This window comes from Mugil cephalus, chromosome 1, assembly GCF_022458985.1.
Source record: "Mugil cephalus isolate CIBA_MC_2020 chromosome 1, CIBA_Mcephalus_1.1, whole genome shotgun sequence".
NCBI classification, from domain to species: Eukaryota; Metazoa; Chordata; class Actinopteri; order Mugiliformes; family Mugilidae; genus Mugil; species Mugil cephalus.
In genome coordinates, this window is record NC_061770.1 from 22,991,326 (window position 1) to 23,013,841 (window position 22,516).

Consider the following 22,516-nt stretch of genomic DNA (forward strand, 5'->3'; position numbering starts at 1 on the left):
TTTTGTTACATATTAGTGACTTTATCATAATATTGAGTGAAATATAATCACAAATAAAGAGAAATGGAGAAATTAAAAATGCAAACACAAGCTCAGGTCTCAGGAGGTGAAGCTATTCCTTAACGTGAGCGCTATACTGGAAGGAGTTGGAATATGGAATTTCCGACTTTCAGTGAAGGCATCATCCAAGTCTGTGTTTTTTCATCAGAAAGACGGAGAGTAAATTTAAGAAGCTAGAAGAATGTGTCTACAGTTGATTGGGTAGGAATTTAAACCGAAATTAAATGGTTAAATTGCTAATTGAATTAATTCGCTTGATTAGTTTCTTAATTCTTATACCCAAGATTTTAGCCATTTCTGATTCTTGAAAAGTCATTTTACAAGTTTGAAGGTTTTTAGTTTATAGTAAAGAAGTAGAGACTAAATAAGTTCCTGACTGCCTCAGACTAAGGACTTGTCTTTATTTTCATCCTCCAACATCTTGGAGAATCAAGAAGAGAATGTGTTAACTTTTACATTTTTTACTATGCATTTGTATTTAGCCGGAGACTCTGTGTAATTAAACATGATGCTGCAACCTGTGTATTTCCTACCGTATTTCCAAAGAGCCAAAGACGGTTTTCATACCTTTAGTAGTTTCAATTAGGAGAAAACGTGAGCTCTGGTTCCAATATAAAATCTCTCAAAACATGACTTTTTAATCAAATAAAATATACAAACATAAAAAAAAAGTCAAGATTGTAACAGAAACCGACAGAGACAAAGGGAAACAGTTTGTGTAATTTGACTGGAGTGAAATTCTTTTTCTGTTTTTGCAGGTTTTCAGTGCTGGAGCTCCGTCTGACTCCAGGTTAAACTTTGCCAATTCAATTCAAATCATTTAATACAGTATTTGTGGCCTCTGGCAATAATAAAAAAAAAAACAACTGAAGTAAAATACAGATCATGAAGAATTCAAGACACTATTTGTAGAGATGGAGCGTTAATCAGTCGACAGACAGACAGACAGACTGGGCCCCCGGTGCTGATGGTGATACAGCTACAGTCAGAACCTCAGCACCAGACATCTACAGTATATTTAACCCCCCCTATAAGAGACAAGCTCCTAAAAACCACTGCATCTTTAAACTCACAACTGCATGGCACGACTATTTGTTTTTTTTCAGAAAAGGCACAAAAAGGAGCCAATCCAGACCAGATCCAAGCAACTTCTGTGACACAAGATGGTGAGACGCTGGTTAAATAAAGTCTTATTTTGGGCCCCGTTCTCTTTTCTCATGGGCGGCGATGACGTACGTTTTTGGTTTCTCTCCCCCCCCCCCCTCGTTCCAGTGTTCAGCTGCGATTTTAAGCAAATCAGACTCGGAGCAGAAATAATAATATTGTTTTGGAGCTAATGAAGGAGAAGAAACAAAGAGCAACTGTGTGGAGGAGTCTGGAGGATCAGTTTTTATCATGTTTGGTCTGGACTAGCGTTGTGAGGCGTGCCAGCGTTGGGGGGAGGAGGGGTTCAAGGGTCCACGAAGGAGACTGCGATGTAGCGGGTGCCGGCCGTGGTGGGCAGTCCTTCGTGGTAGTGGGTGAGGCGACCTGGGTGCATGAGGGCCCAGCCTTTACGAGGCGCCTGGATGGAGCAGTTGTAGCGGAGGAACCTGCATCCGCCTCCCTGCAGCCGCGAAAATAAAAAACACATTAACAGATGAACACATGATGAGGCACGCTGGCAATAAATGTTATTAACTTAAAAAAAATATGTGAAAATAAGTTTCGTCAATGGGCTATTTTTGCATCCGAGGATAAAAATGCAATTAAAAAAAAAATAATGTAAAAGAAAGTCTTTTTTTCCCATTTTTAATTTTTTTTTGAGTGTCTATGTATTTTCTATGGAAAACTATCAGGGCCACCAATGAGAAAAAAAATGAGAGGTGGTAGATTTTTTAATTTATTTAATTATTTATTTTTTATCATGCACTTTGAAACAAAAAAGTTTAAATTTTGAGAAAAAATTCCACCGTCAAACCAGCGTATGAGTATCGTATGAGTACGGTACCACTGCTACTCCGCAGAACAGTATTAGGGCTTAATTAATAATTAATAAAAAATTGTATTGTGAATATTTAATTTTTTTCTGTTATATTGATGATATATTAAATTGAACTGTTTTTTTTTTTCTTTTTTTAGTGCATGATGGAAAAAAAATCGACCCCTACTTATTATTTCGTCTCATGGGGGGCCCTAATAATACTCTTCTGTAATTTTCAGATTAAGTTTCAGACTCCACAATAAAAGATAAATGAGATATTATTTAATTTTATTTATTTTTTTCAATTTAAAATGCAAAAACAAAAAAATGCTAAACTGGTAAATTTACCATTCGTCCTTTAATATACGACAGATTTACATTTCATGTAAATGAAAATGTAAAACCAGAAGTTCTCGTAGGTGAAGAAGGAGACGACGGTGATGAAGAAGGAGTTGCTTCACATTCATGTAATTTTTAGATTTTATTTTATCTGAATTTATATGAATTCACTTTTCAATTTTACTTTTTAAATCACATTAATGGATAGAAAATTAAGTGTAATATTAACCTTCTAATAACAGTTGTTTTTTCCAGTTTTCTTTTCTGGTTCTAAAAGTCAACTGGAAGTAGCAGAGTGTGGATATACAGTGTCATTAAATGTCTCACCTGGTAATCTAGACCCACTTCATTGAGTGCGATGTTTATAGTGAACGTGGAGGCGTCGTGGTGCGGCCTCAGATACGGCTGCTCGTCCGGTCTATACCGAACCACGAAGGCCAGCTCGAACTGAGCCTGTAGACACACACACAAAAAAACAAAAACAAAAACAGAAAGGAGTTTAACTCTTACAAAGACTTTAGACTTTATCTGAACCTACTCAGTTTCATTTCCATCTTTATTGATCAATTCAACCAGACGTCCTCTTTTTCCCCCTAAAAATGTGTTTACATCGAATTTGCTTTGTGTTTCTGTGTGAGTGCTCCCTCTGCTGAAGGATCCTCTTTTTCACAAACTCAAATCTGGTCACCCTAAACGATGGCAGAGACGGAGAAGCAGCCGGAAACACTGAAGCGGAAACATGTTGCTACCAAGCGAACCAATCCCAGCTCTTGCGCTCTACATTAGAGTCTGCAGAAACCTAAAAACCCTGTGAGGACGCAGCAGAGGTGTAGATCACTCTTATCAACTTCTGTATTTACCTCACTACAAAGTTCAGGCAGACATTTTTATAGCATTTAGCATTTTCTTTTCTTGACAAAAATTAGTCACGAGAGTCTGAACTGACAGACTCTCTCTACTCTGGAAAATGCTTTGCAGTGATTACAGTAACGTGCACTCAGCAACAAATGTGAAGACAAAGTAGAATTTAAAAAAAAAAAGAAAGAACAATGGTGTTTTATAATTTCATTTCCTGTGTTAAGATCTCTTACCCTGGTGTAGTAACCAGGGTACATTTTCTCTGTTATCGGCGTTATGTACTCCTGTAAGAATTTCTGCCATTCGTCTTTATAGTTGATTTGGGTCATATGGATGTCGATGGTTGGGACGTTCTCGTAGCCTCCCTGGATTCTGGTGTCCTGGAAAAATCACAGAGTGACATAACTTTAGGTTCTGAGAGGCATATAGAATTAGACAGACTGCAACATTACATGAATGTTACACAAATAATTAAGACAAAAAAAAGATGAGATGGGACTCAGTATAAAGACGTTGATATTTGAAGAGGTTACTCAGCGTTGTGTTCTTATCAATAATATTACTACAACAAGATTAATTTAATTAAAATCTTTTAACTGATGTGAACATAGACTGTATAAAAAGTGGGCGCCATGGGAACTCCTCAAAATGAAGCTAAAGCAAGTAGAGCTCCCCCTGGTGACTGTCTGCAGTAACACATAAAAAAAATTCAAGGATATTTTTTGCCTTTTTAGGTAGTTAATATAATGCTGAAGCATATTCAAGAGTTTATTTTTATGATAATTTCCGTTATAGAAATAGGATGTGGCGTCATGATGACTGACAGTTGCCATAGCAACTGCTCCATGAAGTGGTCCTATTGGGTCGTGAGCCGTGTCCTTGGAGTTCTACCGTCAGTTCGATCAACAGAAGGAAGTTTGTGATGCGTAGTGCATATTTTATACAGTCTATAGACGTGAAGGATCGAAGCATCTATACGAGGATCTACCTTGTTGCCGCCTCCTGACCACTGTCCAAAGTTTTCCATTTCTTCAACGATGTGCTTGCAAGCGATGTCAGAGAAAACTGGGAACCAGTACACGTCCGGACAGGGCTGGACAAAATAAATCAATGAGTGACATCAGACGCTAGTACATGATTAGAGGATCATTTCGACTGTGTGTCAACTCACCGTTTCAATCAGCTTGTCTTTCATAATGTGGCTGTAGTTTTCATGAATGTAGCGCTCCTCCCAGTCCTGGAAGAAACACAAACACATACCATTTTAGTGCAAATGCAGAGCAAATGTATACACAATATGTACTTCTGGAAGCGGACTCTTGCAACTCGACTCGGTGCTGCTTAAGCGACTACTGCCACCGCTACAGCGATGGCTATTGTTGCAATCATTATTCTTGGACTTGTAAAGCCACTCAGTGTAATTAAGTTGAGTTATAGGACTGTAGTCCAACAGAGCCAACGGAGCCTTCCACCTCCCTCCTATTTCCAGGTTTACTGTTTGCTGTAATTGCTCAGTTTTTGCTTTTCCCTTGCATTTCGTGACGTCGTGTGACCTTTAGCTTCAAGCTTTGTTAATTTGAGGAAAGTCGTTGCCAGGCCTTGTAAGCAAAAGCTATAATGCAGGACTTTAAAAATATAAATGAATGTCTGTTACATCCGTGTCAAAGGGCAAACAAATTGGGTGGATGGAGACATTCCTGAGCTCGCACGCTGCTATTATATAAGTGTCAACCTACAATTATTTGTTTTGCCAGAGCTTAAAAAGGGGGAACAACTTCAGGGAGGGACATGAAGTAGCAGCAAGAACAAAAAAATAAATAAAAATAAAAATGGACTGCTGCTAAAAATGTTTAACACTGTACACACCAGCCAATTATCCAAGTACAAACTACAGTGAAGCCAAAGCAAGTAAAGCTCCCCCTGGTGTCTGGCGGCAGTATAGGTCATAAGCTCCACCCTCTTCATGTTAGTGGGCGGGACTTGGACCGAACTAAAACACTAAATTTCACGTCATATTTTGGGATAAGTTTCTTTTTACTTAGTTATTTGACTCTATATAAACAGGATGTGACATAATAGCGACCACCGGTTGCCAAGCCAGACTCTGGCTCCAAACTCCAAGATGGCGTCGCTTGTTTCTAAAGGAAAATAGTGTCAGTTTAGCCAATGCAAGGAAGTGGGCACACGTTGTCCATACTTGTATACACTCAGTGGTACAAAGCACTGTAACAAGGAGGTGGATCCGTTTCTGCACCACACAATAAACCTATAACAACCTTTACACCTGCTAGCTAGCTAGCTAGCTAACATTTTCTGTGCATTTATAAAAAAATCATCTCACCATTGGGTTTTCAAAGATCTGCCACAGATCATTATGCAGATGACCCGTCTGGTAATTATCTGTTGACAGGATGCGACCGAAAATCTCCATGTTCGTCACATACATGAAGACTCCCTGTAAAAAAAAAAAAAAAAAAGTATACTTAATTATTATTAGAGCTTAAAAAGAATATTTATTTTATATCTTTGCGTATATTACTGACGGTGTTGCGAATGTGCTGGCAGAAAGCCATGTCGGGGTCTAGGTTCGCTGAGTCAAACAAGTCGTAGTCGTCCAGCTCTGATTGGAGGAGGCTGGCCTTCAGCAGGAACACACTGGACACGTACGGGACGTTCCACACACCCCTACAAACCAACAACACACACTTAACGCAACATACAAACCAGTTTCCCGTCGCTACCGATGGAACCAATTCACCCACGTCTACTTGGTGTCTTGATCACTTTATCTTGATGTGTATTTCTGTTCCTGTACTGATTCTGCTAAATTGTGCTATTATGCTAATTGTGAGCACTTTGGCCACATTGATTTTAAGGTTCTTTTAGTAGTTTTTAAATGTCTTACTGGCCTTTTAACAATACCACAAGTTGGATCTAAGACACACAAGAAGGCAGCATTTAGATATTATGGCCCTGGAACAGTTTTAAGCTCTTATTTGTTTTGTTATTTTTGCATGAAAGGTGCTATATAAAAAAAGTTTAATTTTATTTGATTAGCACGCCTCTACGAATTTTCTACATTTTGCATAAAAAATTACTAAAAACATGAGAGGATTTTAACACAAGTCCCTTTTTTGTATTAGTTTATTATTAAAATGAATAATTTGTTCATATCTGCAACGTGCAAAAATATAAAAACCCTTATTTTTAGAAACAACAGCAGCAACTAAAGGTAGAATATTTAAGTTTCACTAGTTTCATTAGGTTCTCTGTCTACATTTTCTGCACAAATATAAGTGTTCTGCTACCACATGTCTCTTTACGCCATTTGGACTCACACTCTCTGCCGTTGCACGATGTCCACGTAGTCCTCAGACCTGGCGTAGTAGCCTTCTTCACTGAGAGCCCCCCAGAAGTTGGTCCACAGTCGGCCGACTCGAGTTACCATCGGCGCCACAACAGGACTGAGGAACGATTCAACAAGTTAAAACCGGGACTCATCCTCCATCTGAATAATCGCAGTCGAAGGGATTTATTCATTGGCTGTTTTTACTCACAGGTTTTGTTCGATGAGTATTTTGAGCGTGTTCTCGTTCTTTAAGACGACTTCAGCGTCTATGTTGAAGAAGTAGCTGCAGTCCTTGTCCTTCCGACACGTGTCACTGAGAGGGAGGAAAGATACGGAGAGGTTAACATGTAGCCGGGTTTAGATATATGTTTTTTATTAATTAATTAAGCTCCTTATGGAAAAATCTTATGTTACAATTATGTATATATAGTGCAGATTTATGGGTTTAATTTGATGGTTTTATATTGAGAGAGGGACCCTTTTATAGACACTATAAACAACTGATTTTAAAGCTGTTTCATGGACAGATGTGGTCTTCATTATTTCTTCCTTAATAAACTGGGTAAAGGTCTGTAGTTTGGCGTTTGCGTTTGGAAACTTGTGTTAAAAGAAGCTGTGAATGCAGAGGGAAAATAAAACAAATCCTTTAGTTCAGCGCTCTTCGATCATTAGTTTGGAAGTCTGAGCGGCCTGTGGCCACCACTGACTGTATAAGCTTTGGAGAAACCCATCGTGACGTCACCCATTGGATTCTGAACCTCACAAATGAAGCTTGAAATGGGCGGCGCATGTGGTCGCCATGTTGGATGAGTTTTACTCTGCCCAAATATGGACATCAGGGATTGTGTTGGACGTTGAGGTCCGCCCACCGCTACCTGTTAGCTCGGGCTACCACCTGTCACTCAAAGCAGGAACGCCCTTAATTATGCTGAATTTTAAACTTTAATAAATAATAAACAAATGAGTTAGAAAAAGATTTACCCCCTGTACAGTTGTCATGAATAATGAAATAAACTACTGAGACTAAAATCGTCTTTTGAACCAGGCTGTAAACATGTTTAATAATGCTATAAAGTTGGGCTTTTTAACATGGAGATTTGAATTTGGAGCCTCAAGTGGTCACTCGATGAACTGCAGTGTTTTTGGACAGGCACAGACGACGATTTTTTCAAAATAAAACACTTTGTTTTAGTCTTTCTGTGTGGACCGGGGCTTCTTTGACCATTTGTCATGAGACAGAAGTGGAGGGATGTATATACCAAGACCTGGAAGACTGAGAACCTTCACAGATATGTGAAGTTCACTGAGACAAATGATGAAAAGCTGATTGGACGTTGGCCCAAAACCAACCCAGGTGTTTGACTGAGCTGTGTTTCCGGAGGCAGAAAATCCACGAGAACTTTAAGACGCCAGGCCTGGACGAACACGCGCCAGGGACATCATCTGGTAACGACGAGGACTACATACGACTGCGTAAAACTGAGAGCAGGGACACTCACAAGGCCAGGTTGCGAGCTTCGGCTTCGTCCACTTCTTCGGGCCCGATGACCTTGGCTTCCCGATAAAGGCTCTCATGGTCCATGAGGAACGAGGTGACATGTTTTTCGTGATGAGCTTCCTGTGAAGAGAAAGGAAAAGTAAACTTCAGTTAAATCTAGTAGCCGTAGTGTCATGATGATACTGTGATAATAAGCCAAACAAACACACGTCAATTAGAATAATGTACAAAAAATATAAAATACAACATCTAAAACATATACAATACAAATATAAAACATTTAAGCATAAGATATATAATACATATTCAAAAAGGAGTGGGAAGAAGTATAACTTATAAACTCACTGTCTAAATGTGTCTAGACCTGATAATTAAAGATAAATAGAATTTGTTTCATACATTGAATAAAGATACATTTACGTATTTTACATTCACATAATACAATAATATTAAGGAATGTTGTTGATCTCCTTCTGGCATCTTATGTTTTTATGTATGAGTGAAATATTCAATTGTTTTAATTTCTGCAAAACTGCAAATCAGTCCAGTCCTTTCCAGCCATGGAAATATTTCTCAATAGACAAAATTCCATATCTGACCTTTCCACTATAAACCTCAATGCTTTGCTGTTTATGTTTTCAAACTAGGCTAATGCACATGTATTCATGACATATGATCAGTTTAGTTTAGACGTGGCCTTGACCTGTTTACCTTGTTGTAAATGAAGAGTTTGATCCTGTCCTTCGGGTACTGCAACTTCAGCAGGCGTTCAAAAAACACTGTGACAAACGGGGTGGGCTGGAGTATGAAGACGCCGATCAACACCAGCGGGTATTCGCTCTCCTGCTTGGAAGGAGAAAAAAAAAAGTTAGACACGTCTGTATAAGTTTAGACTTAAGTATAAACAGCTGCTCACTGATTGCATTCAGTTCTGGGAAATATTAAACATTTTTTCTGGTAGTTTACATGTGAACAGACCTTCAGAGCTGAGAGTGGAAGTAGATCTTCGTGGCACATTGTGCATCCTTTCTCAAACGTCCACGTGTTGGGGATGTAGTTACCCAGGTAGTTTATCTGGAGCTGGGGGAGAAAACAACATGCGTGTTTTAGATGATCATGATATTTTAATCTAGCACTCTAACATCTCTGTGACGCAACATTTAAATGACTAATAACAGAACCAAGCGGCGATGGTGTTTGCAGCCAACTGTATTTGTATGAATGTTTTCCTTAACCCTTGGTACCAACCTCTGGAAACTTTTGCTTTTATAGCGTCCAAAAACTACTATAAAAACTTAACTGATAAATATTTTTTCAGATTTTTTTCTGCATAAATCTCTTAAACAACTTCAGAATTTTATAAAACTACCAAAAATGTAATCATTTTGAGGATTTTAACCCCTTAAATGCCAGTTTGTGTACTTAAAGTCACTTTTTACAAAACAAACAAACAAAAAAAAAACATGAAAAATGAACTAGTTTCTATAAAACTAATATTGGGGGTCTGATTTTTTCAGATCAGTCTCTAAAATATTGACTTGATTGAATTATTATTTTCTGATCCCTATGTAGGGGTTAGGTGGTGATTTCAGACACAGCCACGGACTTTTTTGCAAAAAATTGTTCCATATGCACTAGCACAATAAAGTGACAGCTAAATGAAGAAGAAAATTTGGACAAATATGTCCCTTAGTTTGCCTGAAGGTTAAAAGGAGTCTCGACATAAAGTCTTGCAGGAAACTCTTAAAGCTGCCTCTGTGCTTCCAACTACAAAGACATTTATTAAAGTATTTTTTTAATAATAATGTTTTAACATATATTTAAATGTAAGGGAAATTATTCATCCACGATTTATTATTAAAAAGCACTAAAAGATATAAAGCATCAAGGACAAAAATAACAGTTTTTGTTAAATAAGTCTGGATCCGTCTTATCGATTATTATTACTCACATTTCTGTGTTTTAATATTGCAGCTTTAAAGCACGAGCGGCATTCGTGGCTCAAATGTTGTAACTTAACCTAAGGACCAATGAGATTTCATGCTTGATTAAATAAAGTGTAAAAACACCTCCAGAGGGAAAAGATGCCCCTGTTCTGTGCTGATGGCGAGTGTTTTGTGAACACAGCGTCACGCTTCAGTGAGTAGGTTTAAATCTACAACAGAGGACAGCGTGTGTTTAGGACTCTGCCTACAAACCCTTATCTCGTGCATCCATGTATAAAAGGAATGTCTTGTTGGATCTGTCCATCATTTAAAATTTTAATTCCCCGTAGTTTATGAGAGACAACACAACAAAACAGACGGTGAAAATGAAATATCTGTACACAGCCCAGTAAGAGGTGGAGACATGTACTCGGCAAAGAAAGCAAAAGGTCACACGAAGAATGTCGAGATGCCTTCAGGTGCTACAGCTGGTCTGGGTGTGTGTGTGTGCTCTTTCTGAGGACCAGTTTTTAGTAATGTCCTCATTTGTGCAAAGTAAGAACATTCTGGGAGGTCGTCACTTCGTTATGACTCTGTTTGGGGGTAAAGGTTATAAGGTTATAAGGTTATAAGATAATAAGGTTATGGTTGGGATTAGTGTCAGGGTTAGGGAATGCATCATGTCAGTGAACGTCCTCAGAAAGATAACCACACAGGAGGAATATGTGTGTGTGTGTGTCCCCTCTTTCTCTGTTTTATTCTGCAAATAGAGAAAAAATTGGAAAGTCTTTGTGCTGTTTTGCAAATAACTGACTGATAATTCTTTATTTTCACAAACCAGGAGGCATTCAGAGATGTGGATTCTCCCTCCGCACGCAAACCCATCCTTTTTTGAATTAGTCTGCAGAATTTCTCCGCCTGCAGACAGCAAACGTCAGAGTATTTGCGGAGGGGTGCTTCAGCAACACCCAACCATGATATGCAAGTAGAAATATGCAAATGTATATCGTGTACATTTGTGTGAGTGCAGGGAGTCAACATTCACATGCTGTTCTAGTTTGTTTTGCAGAGATCTGCGAGCCTGCACCGTTAAATACTGTGAACGCATCGTTTCCCTGCTGTCCCACGTAGAGGCTTATTCAGCAGCTCAGTGGGAGATAAAATGTTGAGAAGTCAAAAGGAGTGCAACATCAGTGGGGCTTGAGAGGTCGGTACCTTCGTCGGTCCGTTCCCATGGATGATGACAGGCAAGGTGTCGTACAAGACGTTTCTGGCTCGCACTCGACCGTCCTCAAACTTCAGCACCACGTCGTCTGGAAACACAATCAGATGTTTCAGCCTTTTGCTTTTAGGACCGAGACTGAGAACCTACTCAGACATAGTGAAGATTGTTTTATTGTCTTCATCAGTGAGACTGTTTGTATTCAAAGCTTCTAATTGCATTTACACAGTGCAAAATTTACACACATTAATTGCACCTTTTCCAATAAAAGTTCACATAGATTTAGTAAGAGCTGTGAACATAACAAAACACTGAGATCTAGAAATATACAAAAACCAAGACGGGCTGTATGCGACCACTGAACTAAAATGAGTTTGGCTTGGTCTTGTGTGGACTTGGTATAGACAAACAACAGCCATGTGCCAAAGTCACACATTACTGACTCAGTCAGAGGAGATGTTCTAGGACATTCTCTACCCTGACATAGACCTGACATTCATTTGTTACTTAGACATGTAGCATCCACCTACACCAGACCAGACACCAGACAGGCCTCCAAAGAATATGTGGGATGACCCACAGAGGCCCCTCCCCCTCAAAGGCCCCTCCCCCATTAACAACATCCAGTAGCCAGACGCCACAGGACGCCCCCTCAGAAGGCCCATGTCCATTCTCTGATGAGTTACAACTGTTTTAGAGGCACAAGGGGAGACCTACACAATATTAGGGCGGTGGTCTTGATTGGTGCAAATAAACTAATCAGGGATATTATGTTATTTGTGGAGGCATCTAAGAGTGATTTCTAATTTCGTCACGATCAGAGGACATTATCTTTGACTATACACGATATACAACCTTTTACTGTAGGAACTGAGGAGCAACATGCACACAACTCACCAAGGGATCCAAAAAGGTTCTGGAACAATCTGCACCTGCTGTCCAGGGTGATGTTTATGGATTTCTGAAACGTCAAAATGCATTGTTTAAATGAAATCATGTATTTTTTTTAGAAGTCTCAAGGAAAAACACTGTCGAATGAGGCTTTTATTGTGAAACTTGCAGACTGAGTCCTAAGCACAACAGTGGAGTAAATCTCACTCTTTTTGCTGGATCAGTGTAAATCTTGGTGAAGAACAGCTGGTCGCTATCATCGTCTTTTCCGGTCCAATTAACGAGCATTTCTTTGATGTTGGAAAGTTGACCAACAAAACCTGAAGGGCAGCGAGAAAGAAAATGTCACAGGAGTCTGGACTCGTTGATCAAGAAACTGTCACTTCCATATTTATCGTCCGACTCGGTCCGCATTTGACAAACACACTAAGGAGAAAAAAGGAAAGTTGTCCATTTTCCAAATGCCACAACCAATGCCAGGTTCGGTTTTTATGGCCTCAGTCTAGTTGCTGACTAAATACCTGCTGTTTCTCTCCCATAAAAAGAATAATGAGCCCAGCCACATCAGCAGCTTGTCGGTGTCTAGTGAGGTGTGCATGGAAAAAAAAAATCTCAAACCAGTTGATTCTTCTGGAAATAGAAGGTAACATATAGTAGCTATAATACGTTAGTTTAAACACCAGCAGTTTTTTGCTAATGCAAAGAAATTTGAGCTCAAAGAGAACAATGATTCATATTTCTGATGGAAGTCTTTGCAGCTTTACGTCCATTTTTCTCAGTTAACTCAAAGTCTGCAGCATTTACTTCTAATAACATGTGTTGATTGCATTAGCTTCCCCGTTTCTTATGCACACTTTGTAGACAAATGCAACTGCATTTTTTTGTGTTATACTTGTTTACCAGCTAGCAGCCGTCTTTACTGCTGTGGCGCACTGTGGCCTGTAATCACGAGATGGAAACACAACACATAAAGTCCTTACGCTCCAAGCTGCCCAGTATTTGCGGACACGTACGGTCCTGGTGTTCTTTGCCAATGTCTGAATTGAGTTTGGCTCTAGAAAGCATTAGACAACGCACGGATGGGTTCCCATTCATCAGCACATTTATACATAAGGCAAACTACTTAATGAAAAACCATCTAATTTCATTTCAGGTGCAGGTCCTCTCACTGAAATCAGACATAACCCGAGCCTAGCCGACCTAAAAGCTAAAACAAACTACCGTGTGTGCAGAGCTGTTTAGTAGAACTATAAGATTTGAGTGTGCACAGATCTGATCATCTGATCAGATCTGACCTTCTGATAGGACTAATTCATGGAGAAACTGGCAGAACACAAGAAGAAGACGACCATGCAGACTCACGACTGTACCTCCAGAGTTGAGGAACCTGTTGCCCTCCCTGACGTGGGGATATTTGTCCTCCAGATGTCTGTCGGGCCAGATCAGACTCTCGGACGAGAACACCACCTTGTGTTTGGCCTGACGGAACTTCTTGAGCAGCTCTTTGGGACCGGATGCAAACACCACATCGTAGCTGTATCGCACAGGGAGTTAGAAGCACAAGAACCTCAGCGCGACGTGTGGCTCGCGGTTGTGTGAAGCTGCTCACATTGTTAAAACTAATGAAGGAGGGTAAATTTATAAGATTCCAGCAGCCTTTAAAGTCGCCTGTGGTTGTCTCTGCACATGTTCCACCACATAAGAACCGAATACCGTAGGTGCGTTACACCCAAAAACTAGAATTATGGTGTTTAAGCAGGTTTATAAATACACAGACAAACTCGTCTAAAGCTCATGTTGGACATGTTGAATCTTGCCTGTTAAAACATCTGGCTCAAACCAGAATTAGCTAAAAAAATGACTATAAGTGCTTTTAAGATTTAAGAATCACATGTTGGAGTTGTTTCTTGACAGATGACAAGCTGTGGTCTTTGTGCAGATCTGTCCTCCATTATCTTCATCTGACCAGGGACAGAAAGACTGCAACAAGGTCTCAGTGTCATATTCTAAAAGGTAATAAATACTGAAAGCCTATACATCGATTAACACAAGATGTAGGGTTAGTACGAGGGTGTTCGTCTGGCCAAGGTGTGTTACGCATGCAGTAAAATCTGACTTTTCTTTACCTACCTGTCAATAAAAAGGATAATTTGGTCGTCATTCTTCATCTCCTCCAGTGCTGTTTTAAGGAGTCTCACTTTCTGGCCACCTCCTGGAGCAGACATGTAGTCTCCCCCGTTCCATTTCTGGTCTCGACCAAGAACCTTACAACATAGAAAAGTATTTATTATTTATCATCCCATTTGTTTTTTTTGTTTTTTTCTTTTAAAAACCTAGACATCCATTTTCATCCACTTATCCGAGGTTGAGTCGCTATGGCAACGGACTCAGCGTGGATTTCCAGACGTCTCTTTCCCTAGGAATGCATGCCAGCTCCTCTTGAGGTATACCGATGCATTCCAAAAGGCAGTCAAGATATAATCCCGCCAGTTAATTCAGGGTACAACCCCAGGGTCTTCCCACAGCTTGCCATATCCCTGTAAACCTTCAAAGGGAGGAGTCCAGGAGGCATCCAGGAGCTCCCTCCCTGCCACAGTCTAAGTCCACCGGCTAAGCCGCCATGACAGGAACTGAAAACCGTCTGACCGGCCAGCTCCTGCAAGATACTTCTAATCTGAGCATGATTTGAGGGATGCATGAGAAGCTCTTCTGGAGGTAGGGGTTGCACCATCACTACACATTTGGGTTTTCCAGGCCTGTCTGGATCCAACTCACCACACTAGAGTCACATCTCCAGCCTTACGGATGAGTTTATCATGTCTTGTAGGCATCAGCTGTCTAGCCTACTAGAGCAAACAAGATGCAAAGCTGGCCACCACAGACTGAACATCCTCAGCATCATCCTGCAGATGTTGAAGGACCTTAAATAGAAGCATCTCTGGCCCTTCTTAGTCTAGTCTAGCTTACTGTTCATGTGTACTCCATGGTATTTGGAATCCTATCCTAATCCTAGAGACTACTACCTGCAGGAAAAGTCAGGAAGGAAGCTCCATGTTGTTTCTTTGGGCTGTGTCTGGCCAGGAGGTCCCACAGAGGAAAACCTGATCCCCCCTGGCTACGTTCACCACCCAGCCACTGTCCCACTTGTAGCTTGTTTTCATTATTCTCGAGTAATATACTGCAGCTCCTTTTTGGCCGACCTATTAAGAACATGGCTTCTCTTATTACGCTATTCTGTGCCACGTAATCTTTTGAAATCTCAACAGTGCCATCTCAGTTCCTGAAATGAATTCGGAGGCCAAAGGAGGAAGGCGAGCAAGGGTTCCCAGGTGAATACTTTGCAGAAATCTTTTTCACGGGTGAATGTGAAAATTCCTGCCAGGAGCCAATTCACACGACAAAAGATTTGATTTAATCAACCACCGAAACATGACCAGCAACTCATGTTGTGGGGCACTTTAACCATAACCGTGACTGTTTTAATTCAGACTCATTAACTTTCTCAAATGGAAGTTTCTTTTTATAAGAAAAGAGTAATTTTAAGCAGCTGTCTGGCTCAGTTTAAGCAGGGTGGTTTGTGTTGCTATAATAAAGGTAATTTTAAATTCCCTGAATTAATATAGCCTATATCTGGAGCAGCTGAGTGCAAGTTAATTTCCTCAGTTTCGTGCCTCCACTCCTACATTAGAACTGCGAGGCGTGGTGAAGATGGAAAGGTCCAAAAAATTAAGCAGCAGAACAAGAAAGACTTGTGCCAAAAATAATTTATTAACAACTTTGACTTGATAGATTTATCCAAACCTGCCCCATCCATAGAACCAAGAGGTCCCAGTTCAAGCACTAATGAACTGGATTAAAAGCATTTGTGGCCTTACAAAACAGTAGAGTAGTGGGCTACAGCAAAAACAGAAACAGTTTGGCCATGCAGCATATTCAACATACTCAAGGTTTGTTAAATGCCTGACCTCCTTCTCTGTCACCTCGAGTTCAAGGTGTCTAAGACAGGAGCAGATAGAGTAACCAAAGACGCACAAACTGTGAAATTAGAAGACACAAAAAAAGGCTTTATGTCTAGACAGCTGGAAAGGAACTTTGACCGAGTCTTTGCCGCAGGGTTCCTTACCTTGACAGTGTAGTTGAAATGTTTAGCAGATCTCAGGAAGCGCCTGAAGCCATCTGTGTTTTTCGTTGCAACAGTCAGGACGAGAAGTTTCTCTGGAAGACAGAACATCATGGAGGGATTATTACATATTAAATAATCTAATAGGAGCTTTGTGATACACAAATTAGGATCATTACCAGGGCCTCTATTAGATTACATCATGAGGAAAACTGTATTTTAACAATGTGTACCGTTTGTAGTTACCTGATTAAACCCAAAATAGTAAAGAAACACAAGTCCAGTCCATTAATGAGTTGTTTTAGTTGATGAACACATTTAACTTTAACGATATAACATTTGGAGCCAAGAGATTCTTAAAAGGGAACATGATGAGGATCAAAATTAGGAATTAATCACAGTTCACAGATTCTGAATAAACAGACTAAACAGAAAAAATAAAAAGTTCTCTTTAAAAAGGACTTTGGTTGAACAAGCTGTTAATTCCCATTTTGGCCTCAAATAAAGAATTTATTATGGTGGTAATATTACATGTTTATTGCTTTCATATGTGTTCTTATACACAGAGTTTCCGCTTAAACGTTTGGCCTTGTTATATCTGGCAAAGAGCAGTAAAAGACATTATTAACAGATACTATCATCTTAAATAAAGTGGTTCGGATGTGGACTCTGTTTTTTATTTTTCCAATCCACAATAAAACTACAAGATAAAAATTGTTCAAATTATGGATGGCATCCTTTTTATATTTATTTACAAGCTGCACTACACTTACTCTGTATATACATGTGTCAATAATGATGTTCACTCTAGTTAAATCGTACAGTTAACCTAGACAGTTGAATCTTTTAGTATTATATGCAGCTTTTGTACGACTATGAGTAGCAGTGCACATTTACTATACAATAAAAAGTAGATTGTAGAGTGTCGTAACAGGTTGTAGTGCAGTAGAAAGAGCAGTGCGGCAGTAGTTGCAGTTATTGTGTGCGTCTCGTCAGCGTACATGTGGCACAGTGGGACCAGGAGAAACCGTAAACAGTGAGTAAAAGTGGCGATAAACACAACTTGAATTGTGAATTGGATGCGTGTTAACTTTGATGAATTGTAGCTTAGGCATATACAAAACTGAAGTCAGTGTGAAATAAATTACACACCGTGGTTCAACCATCCATTTAGCTCTGACTCATACAAACTGCAGTATATATATATATATATATATATATATATATATATATATATATATATATATATATATACTGTATATATATGAATTTAGCAAATCTGTTGTCTTTTCAGTGCTTGTGTATAAAAGCGCTCAGTGTAAATGTAAACCTGATTTCTCTGTGTGGCCTTCTCCAGACTCTCTGGGCTGTTTGTTACAGTTTTGAGGCTTCACCAACACACAGCAGGACAGCACATACACACAACGTTTATTTCTCTGGGGACTGTCACATTCCCTATTGTCCCACCGTAAACAAAGACAAAGACAACAACAGAGTGATGTTGGAGGCGTAGAAGTTGTTCACGATAGACTCAAAATGTGCCCTTTTTCTTTTTCTTTTTTAAAATCAATATTAAGAGATTGTATCGGAAGAAAGAGTATCGCGATTTATTGCCATATCGATATTATTTCCCACTCCTATCGGGGGCGTAACTTAACCAAACATCTGTAAAGGGAGGTGCCCACTTGAAAACCCCCAATGATGTGCGGCCTACTGCTGTTGGCTAGGCTAGTTAGCTTCTTCTTGTTGGTTGCTAGCTGCTAGCTGACTGCTAGCTGACTGCTAGCCTGTTGGTTGGTCTTCAGTTGGACTAGGCTTCTAAATGTGTTTTGCCTGGGATCTTGGCACAAGGGATTATAACATCTAATCCTGTGTGATAATGAATGATATATAAATCCAGTGTCAAATAAACTACACACTATGGTTCACCCATTCCTTCAGCCCTGAAATCATATCATATATAAATTTCAGTGTCAGTTCGACAAATTTATTCTGCCCTCCCTCTCATATCCAGAGTGCAAGTCCTCAGAGCAAGTCATATATTTTTCTGATTTCTTTTCAGTGTTCGTGTACGGGTGCAAATATAACCCTGATTTCTTGGCGTGGCGTTCTGGTGGTGACTCTCTGGGCTGTGACTGTAACGCTGGTTACAGTTTGGAGTCTTCGCCAACCAACCACTGCCAACACAGCAGGAGAGTATAACGCAACTAGTACACGCAACTTTCCCTCCCCTGGAGACTGTCGCACCCTCCACCAATTGTCCCACCGCAAACAAAGACAGGTGGGAACTAAAATTACTCTGTCTCTCAGACCAAGATACGTAAGTATAGACATAAACTGTAAGACATAATAAATCTGATGCTATTTCAGTGTTTGTGTATCTGTGTAAATATAACCCTGATTTCTTGGTGTGGTGCTGTGAGTGTAACACTGGTTGCAGTTTGGAGTCTTCACCAACCACCTTATTCATTGTAGTTATTGTAGTTTTTTAGATAGTCAAGAAACAAACATAAAGTACCTGACACATACACTTGGGAATATTTTTTAATTGTTACGATTTTTGGAGGTTTAAATGGACCCCAAGGATAAAAAAGGTTGGTAAATTGGTAGGTAACAGGTAAGGGTGGGAAAAAAAACTTTACTTTTCCGATACCATAGAAGTGTGATGAATTTATTATAAATGATAAAGGGATAAATTGCTTTGATATTGTCTTTTGACTCATTGAGTCCATTGAATTATCACTGTCATCTTGTTGTAGATATATTCACCGTGTATTTTAAACTGCATTTAAAATTCATTAGTGAACTGTGTAGAATATTGCAATATATCATAATATCGCAATAATGTACCGTATCGTTACTCGAGTATCGTGATCAGTATTGTATCGGGAAGTCCTTGCCGATACCCACCCCAGGTAATAGGAGGGATACACACAGACAAGTAAGAACTAAAATTACTCTCTCTGACTAAGATAGAGACTATATATAACTACTGAAATGATGCACATGTAAATAAAGTGCAAGTTACGAAAATAATTACATAACAAACCTGATCCTGCAAAGTCCTAAAATAGTTTTTATTGGCAAAATTTCCTTAAAATAATCTAATGTGTGCAATTACTAAGGTTACATAAACACGAACGGTGTCCGCATTGCTAAAATAAATAAATAAGTAAACTCCATGACACAGAAGAAGGAGTTCTTTCAGGGTCCATAACTGCGGGAGACAATTCGGGTCATATCTGATTAAAAGTCAGCTTCAGCTCCATTAATGCGTAAACATTAATAAAGGAGTCCTATCCGAGAGCTAAAGTAGTGTATCGGTGTGTCTCCGTCATGCAGGCTGAGGAAGATTTCACGCCCATGTACCTCCACACAGCCCACTGGAGATGTCAGCGGTCCACGTCAGCGGCATGGAGCTTTTCCTCGGAACAGTTCGCCCCCTCGTTTAACACTCCCACACTATTTTATTATCATCATTGTTCTTATTAATTTGTTAAAGAAGCACACATGTCCCAACGTAGTTTAGTTAGTAGCACGTCTTTACAAGTGTAAATAGTGTGGCATACGTGAAGCACAGCGTGTGTACAAACTAAATCACAGCTTTTACGCAACTGGTTTTTATTAGTACAATTGGAGTTAAAATGCATAGCGACTTTTTCTGGGATGTTCTAATACCTGACATGTATTTTTTTGTCCATGTGTACAGTCTTTATTTAGCCTGGCAGGAAACACATGAGCCGAAAAGCCCCCCCTGCCTGGTGCCTACCTATCTACCTCCCCCCCTACCTCCCTCCATACCGGCCCCCAAGTGCTAAAATAAAAGTTATTCGCTGCAAGAAAAAGGCGCAGACAGCCTCCAAAAGCAGCATTTCTCCACGTACCTTCGGGGATTTGCTGCTCCTCGCAGTTCGCCAGGAGGATCAGTGACCAGGCAAAGGTTAATAAAAATGTGAAGAAGGGAGAATAGAGTCTCATTTTGCGAAAGTTGCAGTCGTCCGTGGAGGCTACGAGTCCGAGCGCGCAGCTTTTCCAGATGGTTCCGTCCGACAACGCGAACTTATGAGGACTGAGTCTGATCTCTCTCTCTCTCTCTTCCTCCCTCCTTCTCTCTTTCTCCCCCCTCCTGCCTGTCTCTGCCTATGTCTCTCTTCCCCTTCCCCTTTCTCACCAAACGGGGAAATCTGTTTGGATACAAAGACCCAGCTGTTCTGCGGCCATGAGCACTTTCGCACGTAGCCTATGGAACCGAATCCATCACTCAAAGTTCCGTTTTAACTTTTTTAACTAAAAAAAAAAAAAAAAAAAAAAAATTGTATCTTGAACTTTGAAAATACAAACTAAAAGCAAACAAAAATGCAAGGATAGAGACAGTGTCACTTTAAAAGATCATTTTGAGAAAAAGAGGTATCCAGATGCAGCGCAGGGGTTGGTGGATAGATAAGACGGAACCTGGTAAACAAGTCATAACTCATGTCAAGAGTCTGCTGTTTGCCTGACTCCCTGTTTTTATTTATTAATTAATTTATTTTTCTTTCTTTTTTCCTCTCAATCCGCACATTCTGCACTTATGTTTTCGCCACCATAATGATCAACACCGCTCGGTTTGACTCTTTTTTGTCTCTTTTTCTTTTCTTTTTTTTTGTTTGTTTCCATTGATATGGGAAAAAGGTAAATACGGTTCTAAAAAAATAAAGATAACTTTGATTCAGTTTTGTAATCCCTTTAAGGGTTACATAATTACTAATTTTCATTTTCCACTTTTATTTATATTTTTGATTATACTTTTCATTTGCATTTCCTATTTTTTTCCCCACCTCTCTGTTTTTTCCCCTTCATTTATTTATTTGACCGTGGGGGCGTGGCCTAATCTGTACCACTCCCCTATTAACCTAACCCACAGGTGTCAAACATAGGGCCCGCAGCACAAAAGCGGCCCACCAGTGTGAAAATGACATATAAGACTGCAATTTTTCACTAATTTTTCTTAAGAAATTTCATTTGTTTTAAATTACAGTTTATTAAATGCAAACATTCTTCTAATTTACTAGTTCGTCTTTGCACTAAAACAAATGGAAAAACTCTGGCGTTATCATTACTTATAGGTTATCATGCTGTTGTGTTACTGATGTGGCTGGTGTGCTTGAGATCAAACTGTCCTGACTGTGGCCCCCGAACTAAAATGAGCTTGACACCCCTGACCCAACTTAACAGACATATATTTGGACCGTGGGAGGACACCAGAGCACCCAGAGAAAACCCACACAGTCATGCAAAGTCCCACATACAGGAAAGACCCCCAGACACCTGGCGGGTTTGAACCCTTCTTCTTGCTGTGAGGCCTCACGACACCATAGACAGGAAATAAAGAATATGAGGCTTTGTAGAGTCATGTTCTCCAGTATAAAGAACATTATATATAAACAACAAGTAATTTCTCTTTACATGTTTCCTGTAAAATCTTATTTTGGATGCAAAAGAATGTAATTGAATTTATTTAATCCTGTTTTGCCATATATAATAAATCGTTTTTTTTAAAACACATTTTTATCAAAGGGGCCTTTTTAAAACAAACAAACACAATATATGAATTTTAGATGAATGCATACATTACTTTGCACACCATTCTTCACAGTGAACAGTATTTAGGCCCATTTTCTAGTGTCTGTGCAGTTTTCCAGTGAAGCCGTTGTTGGTGTAATCCCCAACAATCTCCTCCTGTTATTAACATGCATTAAGTTCAAAGAGTCCATTACTGTTTACCACTTCCCCTACCTGCTGAATCGTTTGTTTTTATTCTGAAAATGAATTAAGTTTACATTTTTTTAAAGTTCATTGAAGGGCGTTTAGCGGATCCGAGTCAACTTGGCATTTATCAGTAAGTATATGCTCTTGTCACGGTTCTTGTCTGTACTTGTTGTTGTGGAACATCATCAGTCACTGCTGGAGTACTGTGCCAGTTTCTTTCAGGATTGCATTCATCTTAAATTCTTCTGGATTGTTATTCAACACACCTTTAAGATTAACCTACAGAACATGGAGCTTCCTAAGCCAAACTATTAAGTGCGTGTCACAGGTTTTTGCGAAAGGCTGGGCAGGAACCGTACGGAAGAAGCAGTCAACATCCGTCTCGGGATAGGACACACTGGACTAAACAGTAACTAAAAACTAAGAAAACTAAAAACTAAGACTAAAAAAAAAGGGAGGAGGCCTACAAGGAAGAGAGAAACAAACTGAAAACAACAGTGCAGAAAGAGTGAAAAGGGAAAGATAACACACAACTATCTGATA

At 39.6% G+C, this 22,516-nt stretch overlaps 1 protein-coding gene across 2 annotated transcripts; it reads right to left on the reverse strand.

Annotated features, from left to right (window-relative positions):
• Nucleotides 1-673: 673 nt before the first annotated feature.
• plod1a (procollagen-lysine, 2-oxoglutarate 5-dioxygenase 1a) lies at nt 674-20,346 on the reverse strand. 2 transcript variants are annotated; one of them, XM_047609843.1, is made up of 19 exons: nt 20,110-20,346; nt 16,229-16,320; nt 14,236-14,369; nt 13,476-13,639; nt 12,313-12,425; nt 12,112-12,175; nt 11,208-11,305; nt 9,046-9,147; nt 8,779-8,913; nt 8,069-8,187; nt 6,778-6,882; nt 6,559-6,684; nt 5,764-5,905; nt 5,562-5,675; nt 4,392-4,457; nt 4,209-4,313; nt 3,454-3,600; nt 2,690-2,815; nt 674-1,666 (listed from the first exon to the last, which is right to left on the reverse strand). In XM_047609843.1, exons 1-19 carry the CDS (start codon nt 20,201-20,203, stop codon nt 1,511-1,513), a joined length of 2,202 nt encoding a protein of 733 aa, XP_047465799.1. In that variant the 5' UTR covers nt 20,204-20,346; the 3' UTR covers nt 674-1,510. The 2 variants fall into 2 exon arrangements, with proteins under 2 accessions (XP_047465799.1, XP_047465808.1); XM_047609852.1 differs by having other exon boundaries at nt 8,779-8,910; nt 20,110-20,344.
• Nucleotides 20,347-22,516: the final 2,170 nt, after the last annotated feature.